The 15,580-nt window shown below is 33.1% G+C and overlaps 1 protein-coding gene across 24 annotated transcripts in view; it reads left to right on the forward strand.

Annotated features, from left to right (window-relative positions):
- LOC139514211 (uncharacterized) overlaps window positions 1-15,580 on the forward strand; it is a 96,082-nt gene that overhangs the window by 38,178 nt on the left and 42,324 nt on the right. For all 24 annotated transcript variants that reach the window (XM_071303045.1, XM_071303038.1, XM_071303037.1 and 21 more), the window contains 6 exons: window positions 1,757-1,859; window positions 2,321-2,452; window positions 3,907-4,035; window positions 4,588-4,656; window positions 8,169-8,257; window positions 10,629-10,769. In XM_071303045.1, the coding sequence (XP_071159146.1) occupies window positions 1,757-1,859; window positions 2,321-2,452; window positions 3,907-4,035; window positions 4,588-4,656; window positions 8,169-8,257; window positions 10,629-10,769 (663 nt within the window). The remainder of the gene's footprint in view (window positions 1-1,756; window positions 1,860-2,320; window positions 2,453-3,906; window positions 4,036-4,587; window positions 4,657-8,168; window positions 8,258-10,628; window positions 10,770-15,580) is intronic.

Below are 15,580 nucleotides of genomic sequence, written 5' to 3' on the forward strand. Positions count from 1 at the left end.
GCTAACCCTTCTGGAGCACAATATAAGATATGGAGGATCCTTCATCTGCTAAACCTTCTGGAGAACAATATAAGATATAGAGGGTAGTTGATCTGCTAACCCTTCTGGAGCACAATATCAGATATGGAGGATCGTTGATCTGTTAACCCTTCTGGAGCACAATATCAGATATGGAGGATCGTTGATCTGCTTACCCTTCTTGATCACAGTATAAGATATAGATGGTAGTTGATCTGCTAACCCTTCTGGAACACAATAACAGATATGGAGGATCGTTGATCTGCTAACCCTTCTTGAGCACAATATCAGATATGGATGGTAGTTGATCTGCTAACCCTTCTGGAGCACATTATAAGATATGGAGGGTAGTTGATCTGCTAACCCTTCTGGAGCACATTATAAGATATGGAGGGTAGTTGATCTGCTAACCCTCTGGAACACAATAACAGATATGGAGGATCGTTGATCTGCTAACCCTTCTGGAGCACAATATCAGATATGGATGGTAGTTGATTTGCTAACCCTTCTGGAGCACATTATAAGATATGGAGGTAGTTGATCTGCTAACCTTTCTGGAACACCTGATATCACTGCTTGTTTTTGGTTTTCTTGGTTACTATGTAGGAAAATGGTTTAATGTTTGCTCAACAGATAGATAATATTGAGTGTTAGGGAGTAAGCAAGTTTTACATCAACCCTGCACTCACTTTCTGTTTGCCTATGGTTTTAAAAAAATTTCAACACTCATTGTAAAAGAGATTTTCATCAACTTTACCTTGTTTTAATTGAAGGGAATGGTTTCAGTTTTAGGCTGCAGCTTCTTAATGTTGAATAATTATGGGAAAGCAATTTTTACATCTGCTTCCAGTTACTTCCTGGTAGTTTGAAATTTGACAGTACTTACTGTACAAGGAAAATTTTTGTCTCATTTTTTTGCCTTCAGTGAGAGGGAATGATCAGTTTCAGTATGCATGTAACTTTAACCAATTGCATGGAGAATCGCATATAATATTACACACTCAGTATTGGTCTTACTATACTTGCCTAATTAAAAAATTAACAAATGCAGCTTTTACTTGCCAAAGAATAACTTTCATTTTGGGCTAGGCAATCATAAAACTGTGATAATTTGCAGAAGCAATTGTGAATTTTACAGTAGAAACTTACTGTTAAACAGTTTCAGTAATCACATAATCAAAAATAAAATTATTATCCATTGTATGTTGATTATTTCTTTCTTATCATGTGAGCAAATTTAAAAAAAAAAAGCTTTATCAATAGAAGGAAGTTTTTTTTATACAAATACTGTTTCTTCAGTGAAAAAATGTGGTAGCTGATTGATCAGATGGCAATTTCCAGATAGAAAGACTAACTTAAGATCACAATATAGACTACAGTATGATATAACCTTCACTCTGACTTAAATCATACCGTTTTCCTTTATCTGTTTCTTTGGCATCCCTTGAAGCTTCACTATACTGTAAATTCAGAAATTATTGCGATGTTTTAATTATTGCGAAAAATGCAACAGGGTTATAATCGGAATAATTTAAACTTACATTTTGAAATTTTGTATATGAAATAAAAGGATTTTCCTCAATATCGGAAAATTAAAATAGTTTGAAGTGACAAAATCACAATAATTAATGCACGCAGTAATTTCTGAATTTAGAGTAGTTACTCTTGTTCAGGTTCATAAATGAAAAAAATATTTAATATAACCTTTTTCTCAGTAGCAGTTTACTTTAAATTTTAGTACGTTTGTACCAGACCAAATGAGAAATGTTGACACAGAGAAGAAAACAGATGAAACAGCATTTGATATTAGAACTGATTTAATACAAGCAAGAGACATACTGGTAATATATATATATTCATTAAATTGACCAATTCACTTCTCCAAGAAGATTTAATAAATTTCATTAAAATGTTGCAGATGGTATTATAATAATATTTTACTCATGTATAATACAAAAAAATTCTACAAATTGATGTAATGGTCTATGGTAACTTATTTGGTTCAAAGTGACCTAGAGTCATAGTTTAACATTATTAAAACTTGGATTGAGTCAAGAATATGTATAATGCATCGATACTAAGTGAGAAATGTTGGATTACCAGAACTGCTTTAATGAAAAAGAAAAAGTATAATGGTTATATTTCTTATATTTCATTACACATAATCACTATATACAAAAAAGCACCACTTTAATTGTCATTATTCCATCTTTTAAAAGTCACAGTTCATTTGGTGAAATTTGTGCACAAAAATCTTGAAAAAGTTGAGAGCTTTAATTTGATATATCATTAATTAATTTAGGGTAAATCAATGCCAAGTATGAAGTTAGAATGGAGACAAATGGAAGATACTGATGATAAAACACCTAGACCTTTTGAGATGCCAAGATACATGGGTATTGTGAAAAGTGTCAAACGAGTTAGGAGGCTACAGGTAAATTAGTGATTAATGTGTTTTATTTACACTTTAAAAAAAATGTTACTTCTGTGAAATAAAATTGCCACTGTAATTAACTAAAACAAGCGATACAGTTGTTATACAGCATGGGTAATAATATTGAATTGTACTGAATATGGCAAGGGTTGGTTTATCTTCTACCTAATACAACATAGATTTATTTATTACCTTATAAAGAGTATTTTACTGTTTTATTAATATTTCTATATTATTATTTTTGTGCCATTTTTTGTTCCATGGTCTATTGCACAGGATATTATCGTTATATGGTATGAAGATCAGCTCGTTGTTCTATTGCCCGAAGCCAACGGTACAGTCTTCAACAGGGAGCCTAGGCTCACACCAAATAGCGAGCTATAAAGGGCCCCAAAAATTACTAGTGTAAAACCATTCAAACAGGAAAACCAATGGTTTAATCTATATAAAAAATGAGAAACACTTATGAACCACATAAACAGACGACAACCACTGAACATCAGATTCCTGACTTAGGACAGGTGCAAACAATTGCAGAGGGTTTAAACGTTTTAATGGTACGAAACCTTCTCCCTTTTCTGAAACAGTAGTATAACATCACAAAATAGAAAGACACGCTATAAAATATCATTTGGAATGACTTAACTCAATCAAAAAAATGAAAAGACTAAAATAAACACAATGAATGAATAAATTTGATCTATGATACAATGTAAATACAAAGTTAATAAAAATAAGGGATTAAATATTAAAGTAAAAATGTTAAACTGTTAAGGAATGTTGAGAAATGTTAAACAATTTTAGAAAAACACCAACTTTGAATAAAATTACTATGCCCATTTACAAATGAAAAATTGCTGAATTTTTGTTTCCATTCCCAAACTTAATTTTGCCTCCACCAAATGTTAAGAAACTTAATATACACAAGTTATGTTCTTCAGTTATGTCCCTTGAAAATGAAATATGGAACTAAGGACATCATCTATGTTCCAATAAACAAATCTGTGTACAAGGGTTAACATCTGAAGGTTCATGTATCATATAAAATCATGATTGAAAGACCTATTCAGTTGATGAGTATAATTATCAGAGTTAAGAACCCCAACAACATTTAATGTTTTTACCTGCTTATAATGAAGTTCTACAGTAGAATATCCCATAGTGGACCAAAATATCCCCAAAAAGCATGCTGTTGAAACCGGGATAGAAGAGACAATAGCTATTAATTTTTTGTGCAAGCTCAGCATCTAGGTTGACTTTAAATGCATGAGTGATCAGATATTCATTAGTTTTAACAATACATGTACTAATGGGTCATTGCACAATAAATACCTGCTACATAACAACTTCTTTTTTATATGAGCATAAAGTTTTTACCAGATGTACAGTTTAAAGGACTGTTTATAATATTTTCCTATAGTTAGCACAGTAATATTATATTAATCTTTTTGTAGGGTCATTTGAATTCCATTTTATGTGTACATTTTGACAAGAAGAGACTTATATCAGCAGGATTAGATAGGACCATCAGGTTATGGGATATCAGAAGTGGCAAAAGCATTCACAAATTTTATGGCCACAAGGTAACTTATATTTTAAAGTGTAATTTTAATGTCTAATCTGAAGTATGTTATGAACCATGCAACCATATTCCTGCACTGAAAGATGATAGATAGAACCAATGAAGGTTAAACATGTTTGTTGGCACTTAAAAGAGGGACGAAAGATACCAGAGTCAAACTCATAAATAGAAAATAAACTGACAACGCCATGGCTAAAAATGAAAAAGACAAACAGACAAACAATAGTTCACATGACACAACATAGAAAACTAAAGAATAAGCAACTTAACCCTCCCCTAAAGGGGACAATGGTGAAACAGCACAACTTGTGTACAAACTGTAGAAATCATTTGGAAAGGGCTTGCCTCATCAGATCCTCAGGAAGCTCATAAAAAACAAAATAATACATAAAGCACCAATCTAAGATTACTTGTATTACTGATAGCCAGTTATAACTGATAGATAATTCATGTTTTCCAAGACAAAAATTGTTTTTTAACTGTTTTGACAAAAAACTTTGGTTAATGTAATTTTCATTGTCAGCTGTTGATCAAGATTTTATTTACTTCCTAGGGAGGTATTAGATGTTTACAGTTTGAGGGCAACACACTACTTACAGGATCATGGGATACAACCATCATTGTAAGTACATTAAAAATAGGAATATGAAATACATGTTCATCAAAGGGAAATAAAGTCTTTTTGTATGAGTTTAGGAAACAAAATGAAAAGCAAGGTTGATTGAGGAAATACAAAATAAAGAAGGTTAAAAGAACAATGTTTGAAGCCAAAACCTAATTGACATTCCCAAATCAGTTGTGTTTAGAAATGCTCTTATCAAGAATTTGCTGCATTACATTTTTGTACTCTCTTTTCTTGGATTCAGAAGTGCCTCACGTATTGATTTAATCACTGTTTCACCTATATATATGTTTTTTCTGTCATTATACCCCCCCTTTACGGCTTTAAAAAAGGGGGGGTATACTGTTTTACCTCTGTCTGTCAGTCCGTCAGTTCGTCCGTCAGTCCCTCCATCAGTCCGTCCGTCCATCAGTCCGTCAGTCAGTCCGTCCCATGAAACTTTCGTCACATTTTTCTCAGGAACTACACATCCACCCTTTCTGTAATTTGGTATCAACATTTATATATGTCAGCCATACCGTGTGATGCGTTTTCAGATTCATCACTTGACAACTTCCTGTTTACCCAACACTTGTCTGATTTTACACATGATAGCCAAGTTGAAAATTTTCGTCACATTTTTCTCAGGAACTACACATCCACCCTTTCTGTAATTTGGTATCAACATTTATATATGTCAGCCATACCGTGTGATGCGTTTTCAGATTCATCACTTGACAACTTCCTGTTAACCGAACACTTGTCTGATTTTACACATGATAGCCAAGTTGAAAATTTTCGTCACATTTTTCTCAGGAACTACACATCCACCCTTTCTGTAATTTGGTATCAACATTTATATATGTCAGCCATACCGTGTGATGCGTTTTCAGATTCATCACTTGACAACTTCCTGTTTACCCAACACTTGTCTGATTTTACACATGATAGCCAAGTTGAAAATTTTCGTCACATTTTTCTCAGGAACTACAATACAAGGATTTCTGAAATTTGGTTTTAGGATTTATATAAGTCAGGTATACCGTGTGATGCGTTTTCAGATTCATCACTTGACAACTTCCTGTTTACCGAACACTTGTCTGATTTTACACATGATAGCCAAGTTGAAAATTTTCGTCACATTTTTCTCAGGAACTACAATACAAGGATTTCTGAAATTTGGTTTCAGGATTTATATAAGTCAGGTATACCGTGTGATGCGTTTTCAGATTCATCACTCGACAACTTCCTGTTTACCGAACACTTGTATGATTTTACACATGATAACCAAGTTAAAAATTTTCGTCACATTTTTCTCAGGACACATGATAACCAAGTTAAAAAATTTTCGTCACATTTTTCCCAGGAACTACAATACAAGGATTTCTGAAATTTGGTTTCAGGATTTTTATAAGTCAGCTATACCGTGTGATGCGCTTTCAGATTCATCACTCGACAACTTCCTGTTTACCGAACACTTCCATATTTTTACACTATTAATATTATCCACTTGCGGCGGGGGTATCATCAGTGAGCAGTAGCTCGCAGTTTCACTTGTTTAATCTGCTTTTAAGTCCTATTCTCTGTTGGTGCATTCGTTGTGCGTTTATAAGTTTTCTCTCTCATCCCATTGTAATTATACCCCCGCTTTAAAAAAGGGGGGGTATACTGTTTTACCTCTGTCTGTCAGTCCGTCCATCAGTCCGTCCGTCAGTCAGTCCGTCCCATGAAACTTTCGTCACATTTTTCTCAGGAACTACACATCCACCCTTTCTGTAATTTGGTATCAACATTTATATATGTCAGCCATACCGTGTGATGCGTTTTCAGATTCATCACTTGACAACTTCCTGTTTACCCAACACTTGTCTGATTTTACACATGATAGCCAAGTTGAAAATTTTCGTCACATTTTTCTCAGGAACTACAATACAAGGATTTCTGAAATTTGGTTTTAGGATTTATATAAGTCAGGTATACCGTGTGATGCGTTTTCAGATTCATCACTTGACAACTTCCTGTTTACCGAACACTTGTCTGATTTTACACATGATAGCCAAGTTGAAAATTTTCGTCACATTTTTCTCAGGAACTACAATACAAGGATTTCTGAAATTTGGTTTCAGGATTTATATAAGTCAGCTATACCGTGTGATGCGTTTTCAGATTCATCACTCGACAACTTCCTGTTTACCGAACACTTGTATGATTTTACACATGATAGCCAAGTTGAAAATTTTCGTCACATTTTTCTCAAGAACTACAATACAAGGATTTCTGAAATTTGGTTTCAAGATTTATGTAAGTCAGCTTTACCGTGTGATGCGTTTTCAGATTCATCACTCAACTACTTCCTGTTTACCGAACACTTGTATGATTTTACACATGATAACCAAGTTAAAAATTTCCGTCACATTTTTCTCAGGAACTACAATACAAGGATTTCTGAAATTTGGTTTCAGGATTTTTATAAGTCAGCTATACCGTGTGATGCGTTTTCAGATTCATCACTCGACAACTTCCTGTTTACCAAACACTTGCATATTTTTACACTATTAATATTATCCACTTGTGGCGGGGGTATCATCAGTGAGCAGTAGCTTGCAGTTTCACTTGTTATTTCTGCCATGTTCAGTTTAGTAATTGCAACTGATCTGGGGTCTGTGCTTCTAAAATTGAATGGAATTTGATTGTTATGATGTTTTTCTCTAAAATTAAATGGAATTTGTATTTTTTATGATGTTTTTCTCGAAAATTGAATGGAATTTGATTTTTATGATGTTTTTTTCTAAAATTGAATGGAATTTGATTAAGCTATGATGATTTTTTTTCAATGCAGTTTCATCGTGCCAAAAATATTTCATTGTAATCAATTTACATTACTAAAGGGGTAGTATTCTATGCATCCCTCTGAATAGTGACTGTTAAGTTATTACTTTTCTGAGGGCAAAAAGTAATCTGACATTGTTTTTCGTTGAATTTCATGTAAAATATTTGCACAACAGCGAAAGTTAATTGAAAAAGAATGGATTTGCAATTACTTAATATTATTGTTTTTGGTTCCTGGTGATGATATTAACTGATAACTTGTGGTGGTTATCTCCAACTCTCATCGCTACAAACATTGGTCTTATGGACCTTGAAACAACTATTAAATCTGTTTTCTTCTTGCATCGTTGTAAATATAATGGAGGTTGATGCGACTGTCATACAAGTGAGAGGTTTAGCTAGCTATAAAACAAGGTTCAATCCACCATTTTCTACATTTGAAAATGCCTACACCAAGTCAGGAATATGACAGTTGTTATCCATTCATTTGATGTGTTTTATCATTTGATTTTGCCATTTGATTAGGGACTTTCCATTTTGAATTTTCCTTGGAGTTTTGTGATTTTACTTTTTTTTTCACACTAACTTATCATAAAGGTTGAAATATGACAAAGTTTACAATTATAGTTTAATTTACGGTTTCTAAGATTGCTATGAAAGTATCCAAACTAGTTCTTCAAACTATTTATTTCTCTGCTTTTCAGGTATGGGATTTGCGTACATTTGAGAAAAGGACAGTACTTGCTAAACATACAGATTGTGTTTCATGCTTATACATTGGGCCAGAATATATGTATGTTATTGATTATTGTACTATATAAAATAAAAGAATTAATATTTAAAACAAAACACAATTTGACAAAAATTACTTATAAGGTGTAGTTTTAAACCATCATATATATTGCAGCAATTATACACCACCCCTCCTTAATAGCAGAAATTTAAGAAAAAATAATTATTTAAGATTCTTTCAGGATTTTTGTGGTATATCTGGTTCCAATGATAGGTGCACCAAGGCAAAGATTATGATAGTTAAGGATTAATTTTTAATATAATAATAAGTTATATTTTTGTTGTATTATTTATTTGATCTTGTTTTTAGCTCACCTTGCTTTTCAAGTCCAAGCGAGCTTTTCTGATCACTTGGCATTGTCATAATCCTCTTTAACTTTTACACTAATCTTTTCCTCTGATTTACACAACTCTTCTCCTCTGAAACTACAGGATCAAAGTGAAACAAACTTGGCTGTAATTATTATTGGGACTACGTTTTAAAAATTTGTTGGATGACGAAAATGGCTAAAAATAGAACAATGGGGCACAAAATGCCAGTTTTGTCTTTTATTTGGAAAAGTGTTATGAATAAGATAAATCAGACATGATCAAAAATGTTCAGGATGTTGAGCTTTACCAGTTGTAAATATACGGCAAAACTGTCCAGACAACTTCTTATGGAAGTTATTAACCCTTAAATGACAAATTTTCCCTTTTTTTAGCTCGCCTGACCTGAAAGGTCAAGTGAGCTTTTCTCATCACTTGGCGTCCATCGTCCGGCGTCCGTCGTCCGGCGTCCGTAAACTTTTACAAAAATCTTCTCCTCTGAAACTACTGGGCCAAATTTAACCAAACTTGGCCACAATCATCCTTGGGGTACCTAGTTTAAAAAATGTGTCCGATAACCCATCAAACCAAGATGCCTGAAGATGGTCGCCATGGCTAAAAATAGAACGTAGGGGGAAAATGTATATTTTGGATTATATCTTTAAAACCAAAGCATTTAGAGCAAATCTGACATGAGGTTAAATTGTTGATCAGGTCAAGATCTATCTGCCCTGAAATTTTCAGACGAATCTGACAACCTATTGTTGGGTTGCTGCCCTAAAATTGGTAATTTTAAGGAAATTTTGCAGTTTTTGGCTATTATCTTGAATACTATTATAGATAGAGACAAACTGTAAACAGCAATAATGTTCAGCAAAGTAAGATCTACAAATAAGTCAACATGACCAAAATTTTCAGAGAACCCCTTAAGGAGTTATTGTCCTTTATAGTCAACATTAAACAACTTTTTGTCATTTTGTAACTTGTACAAAAATCTTCTTTTCTAAAACTATGGGCCAAATTTAATCAAACTTGGCCACAATCATTACTAGGGTATCTATTTTAAAAAAGTGTCTAATGACCCAGCCTACCATTTAAGATGGCCGAAATCAGTAAATACAGTAACAGGTGAGCGACACAGGCTCTTGAGAGCCTCTAGTTTTAAATTTAACCTATTATCTTAAAAACTATAATAGATAAAGAGAAACTTTATTCTGCAAAAATGATCAGCAAGACAAGTAACTGGTACACAAATAAGTCTGCATTGTGGAAATTATTGCCCTCTTATGACAATTTTTACCAATTTTTGTGTTTTTTTTTCCTTGTATGATAAAAACTATAACAGATAAATAGACACTTTAAAATACAAAAATAATCAGTAAGACAAGATATAGTTAATAAACTGTTATTCTTTATAGGAATGATTACCTTTGAATGAGTATTTTTTATGTTCCACTTTGGGGCATTATGTTTTTCGGTCTGTGTGCCCATTCCTTCTTTCGTCCATCTGTCCCATTTCAGGTAAAGAATTTGGTTAATGTTTTTGGTCAAGGTAGTTTTTGTGGAAGTTGAAGTCCAATAGACTTGAAACTTAATATACATGTTCCCTATGATATGATCTTTTTAATTCTAATGCCAAAATTAGAAGAGAAAAAAGTTTTTACCCCATTTTCACGGTCAACTGAATATGTGCAAGTGGGGCATCTACGTTTTATGAACACATACTTGATATAACCTCGTTTGTGTTTTGAGCAAAAAAAGAATCTACCGTAAACAGACTAAATGATCAGCAATATAGGATCAATCAAACATAGATTTCTGTCATGAATATAGTCTACAATGTTGGAGAGTGTCCTTTATTCAATATCCACATAGACCAAGGTGAGGTACACTGGCTCTTTTTGACCTCTAGTTTACATTACAATAGGGCTTAAGATTTTAAGAACAAAATAACTTTTTATAACTTTCATGGAATGTCAGTAAACTTTTTCAAAAGCTTTTTCATAATTATTTCATTCATTTTTTTTTTTTTTACTTCTAACATAAATTTATATTTGTTTCAGAATTTCTGGATCATATGATAAGACTGTCCGGGTATGGTTCAGACAGACATTGATCCAGTGGAAGGTTATCAGGGGTCATACAGCAGCAGTTAACAGTGTGTCATGTGATGGAGACTGCTTTGTATCAGGGTCCAGTGACATGTGAGTTATATAGGCTAGCATCTCAAATTGTGTTTAAATATGTGTAGTGTTGCTTGAAACTATTTACAAAGGCTTAATGGGACATACACTTATAATAATGAATAATGAAATATACTTTTGCCATATGGCTATATATGATAAACGAGACACATGTCTGGCATACACAATTATAAATATAAAAAGAAGATGTGGTTTAATTGCCAATAAGACAAAACTCTCCACATACCAAATGACACAGAAATTAACAACTATAGGTCACTGTACAGCTTTCAACAATGAGCAACGCCCGTACTGCATAGTCAGCTACAAAAGGCCCCAAATGACAAATGTAAACGGCCTTATTTATGTACAAAAATGAATGAAAAAACATTTATCCACAGAATTTACAACAAACTTTACTATTTTAACATTTTTTACATGACTTCTATCACCAATACAGTGTGGTAGACATGGAAATGTCAAGTATGCCTCTATCTGCTCTCTCATTCTTGCTAGATTTTTATAAAACTTATACTATAGGTTAATATCAGCAATATAATGGACAAGTTTTATAATGATGTTCAATGAACTATTTCTAAAAGAATTATGTTACTTGGAAATATTAGATTTATGGAAAATGGCCTTTGTTAGGAATCTCACAGGTACAATTTGTATGCCCCATTTATGGTCATTATGTTTTTATACCCCCGCTTTAAAAAAGGGGGGGTATACTGTTTTACCTCTGTCTGTCAGTCCGTCCGTCAGTCCGTCCGTCCATCAGTCCGTCAGTCCGTCAGTCCGTCAGTCAGTCCGTCCCACGAAACTTCGTCACATTTTTCTCAGGAACTACACATCCACCCTTTCTGTAATTTGGTATCAACATTTATATATGTCAGCCATACAGTGTGATGCATTTTCAGATTCATCACTTGACAACTTCCTGTTTACCGAACACTTGTATGATTTTACACATGATAGCCAAGTTGAAAATTTTCGTCACATTTTTCTCAGGAACTACAATACAAGGATTTCTGTAATTTGGTTTCAGGATTTATATAAGTCAGCTATACCGTGTGATGCGTTTTCAGATTCATCACTCGACAACTTCCTGTTTACCGAACACTTGTATGATTTTACACATGATAGCCAAGTTGAAAATTTTCGTCACATTTTTCTCAGGAACTACAATACAAGGATTTCTGAAATTTGGTTTCAGGATTAATATAAGTCAGCTATACCGTGTGATACATTTTCAGATTCATCACTCAACAACTTCCTGTTTACCGAACACTTGTATGATTTTACACATGATAGCCAAGTTGAAAATTTTTGTCACATTTTTCTCAGGAACTACAATACAAGGATTTCTGAAATTTGGTTTCAGGATTTATATAAGTCAGCTATACCGTGTGATGCGTTTTCAGATTCATCACTCGACAACTTCCTGTTTACCGAACACTTGCATATTTTTACACTATTAATATTATCCACTTGCGGCGGGGGTATCATCAGTGAGCAGTAGCTCGCAGTTTCACTTGTTTGGTCTGTGCATCCTTTTGTTCGTCAGTCTGTTCATCTGTTCATCCGTCTGTCCTGCTTCAGGTTAAAGTTTTTGGTCAAGGTAGTTTTTGATGAAGTTGAACTCCAATCAACTTGAAACTAAGTACACATGTTCTTTATGATATGATCTTTCTAATTTTAATGCCAAATTAGAGATTTTATCCCATTTTCACGGTCAACTGAACATAGAACATGATAGTGTGGATGGTGCATCTGTGTATTGAGGACACATTCTTGTTTTATAAACTATAACATACTATAAGTTATGCCCTTTAAGTATACAGTTAAAAAAAACTTTTTTGTCCCCATGTGCATGATTTTTATCTATAAATTGTCTTAAAAACAACAACAAAAAATGTTATTTTAAATTTTTATTGCCCCTAGATAGATAAAACATGTGCAACAGAGGGGACATTAAAACTCTGATGAAGAGTGTACGTTGTGAGAGATACAAATAGAGCTACTTGAGCAACACAAAAGTATATGTGATTAAAAAGACATAATCTCAAATTATATTTTGCATCTATAACCAAATGCAATTAAACAAAAAAATATTTAAAAGTTAAAAAAGATATGGTTCAGTTAGATTGAAGTTTTAATTTAATTGTCTACAATTAATTTTCAGTACACGTTAAGTTTATTTGAAGGTGAATGAAACTGCTTTTCTTAAGAAGAGTATTATAGCATGACAGCTTTCTAGTTATCTCCCTTGATGCAGTTTATTTTATTAATCTGTAGTAACTGATCATCTTTCTCATCTGTTAGGTGATCTAGATTTTACTTACTTAGAATATTTAGATTTTCATAACTTAGAACGATTTAGAGAAAGAATTTCTGATAACATTTTCTGTATTGGTGATTTTCTTCTATTATTTCTTGTTGTGGCTTTTACTGACTACTACAGTATGGATTTTACTCTCTGTTGAAGGTTGTGCAGTGACCAGCACATCATTTGGACTCAAATTATGTCTCTTTTAAATATATTGTCCAGACAAGCAATTATCCTAAAGTTAATGTGAAATTTATATGATTGGTATGTTTTGGTCTGAACCTCTTGTTTTTATTTGAAATTTTAATTCATATGTATTAGAACATGTGTTTTATATTTATTATAGCCATACATGACCTCCACCTTCATTCTTAATTACTTTAATGATTCATTGATGAATCTTTGTCATATAATTCTATATATATTAAACTTAAATCTGACAATTCCTACTGTCTTTACAGAGAATGGAAATAGTTTCTATTGGATTAGATTTACCTTTTTATGCTCCACCTAAGATAGCAGAGGGGCATTGTTTTCTGGTCTGTGTGTTCATTTGTCTGTTTGTTCATTCGTCCATCCGTCTGTCCCGCTTTAGGTTAATGTTTTTAATCAAGGTAGTTTTTGATGAAATTGAAGTCCAATCAACTTGAAACTTAGTACACATTTTTCCTATGATATGATCTTTCTAATTCTAATGCCAAATTAGACCCAATTTCAGGGTCCACTGAACATAGAAAATGATAATGCGAGTGGGGCATCTGTGTACTTAGGACACATTCTTGTTATAACATTAGTTTGAAAAAAAAATAAGACATGAGTGGGGTAATATCAATGAAACAGCATCACAATAACACCAATTCAAGCAGCAAAGGAAATGCAGAGAGTTATGGGAATAGTCTGCTTTGCAATATGATATAAAATCTTGAAGGTAGTAAATAAAATGAAGGGAGACTAACAAAAATCTACGTTAAAACCAAATTATGCAGAACTACTTAAAAATCAGTTTTACAAAATTTAAAATGGAAATGGGGAATATATCAAAGAGACAACAACCTGACCAAAGAGCAGACAACAGCCACAAGGTCACTAATTATAAAAATCCTGTACCGGAAATGCTCCTCAACTGGCCCCTAAATAAAATTGTGTACTTGTTCAGTGAAAATAGACAACACATTAAACTCCAAAATAGATAAATGAACTAAAATTAAAAAATTTACGAGACTAACAACCAAAAGGCTCCTGACTTGAGACAGACGCAAAACATTTTGAATAGTTTCAAGAAGTTCTTTTCCTAGCTTAACTGTCTTCATATTTTTGTTGTTGGTTTTGATGGATAGTTGTATCTTGACATTCAGGATATATTTGTTATTTATTTCATTGTATAAGCACCAGGTTGGTTTTACCAACAATTTTAATAGATATTAAAGTTGGTTCTTAAAAAAAGAACATAGAACATATACATATACTTGTATTGAATATTGCTTTTGTAATTATTAGGATCACAGAAAATTATATTGGTCTGTCCTCTATCAAAATTTATCTTGTATCCGTTAAAAATTATGCGCAGAACATAGTAACATGTTGAATGCTATGAACCTTTAGTATTTTACATCCCCCTATTGCAATCGCTGAGTGGTCTAAGTACATAGTTCATCTCAATTATCTCAAGTCAGTCAACACTTAGTCTGTGAGTTTGAACCCTGCACTTGAGGTTAGATCAACTGTAATCTTCATAGAATAGGATTGTCAAATTTTTTGCAGAAGGCAGGTGATTTGTACTGTGCACACAATAAAAACTGAATGTTGTGGCCATAGTGTTTGTAGTGCCATTTAACACTAACAATCAATCAATCAGTCCAAATAGTGGTTTACTCAAAAATTTACTCAGAAATTTGATACTGCAGAACTGATTTTTGTTCTGAATAACATTCTGACCAATCATGGACCTAGACTGTGCTTCATACACACACACAGAGGCAGATTTAGGGGGTAGGTGCCTGTGCCCCTTTTCTGGGAAATATTTAGTTCATTATTAAACGAATCACTGAAGCATGCCTGGAGTGTGCCCCTCTTTGGCAGTCAGTGGTCTCCCACCTTTTCTAGATCAGCTTTTGACAAAGTCAAACAAATTGATAAAGTGTACAGGTAATTTCATTTCACTGGGTTGAAAGTAGTACTGTTGGACTGCTAGGCTTTTATGGTAGTTCATCAGTACTTTGGTACTGACATGATTTATAACATAGTGGTCATACCTTTCTTAAATTTAGAAATTATTAGGAAACTTAGGTTCCAAATTAACTCCCTCAGGCAAAGTTAACCTTGATGGATTTACCGGGTAGCTATTCTTTTTATATTCCTGTTCGTCTAAAAGCTCATCACATATTCAAGGTCTAATACATCCATGGTTTTTATGAAGGTTAATCCTGGAAAGAGCTTTGGACCCACCAAATTCATAGTGTTATTTTCATTTTAGAATTCTGAAAAAGCTCTTAGAATCTTCCCT

This window comes from Mytilus edulis, chromosome 3 (genome assembly GCF_963676685.1).
Source record: "Mytilus edulis chromosome 3, xbMytEdul2.2, whole genome shotgun sequence".
Lineage (NCBI taxonomy): Eukaryota > Metazoa > Mollusca > Bivalvia > Mytilida > Mytilidae > Mytilus > Mytilus edulis.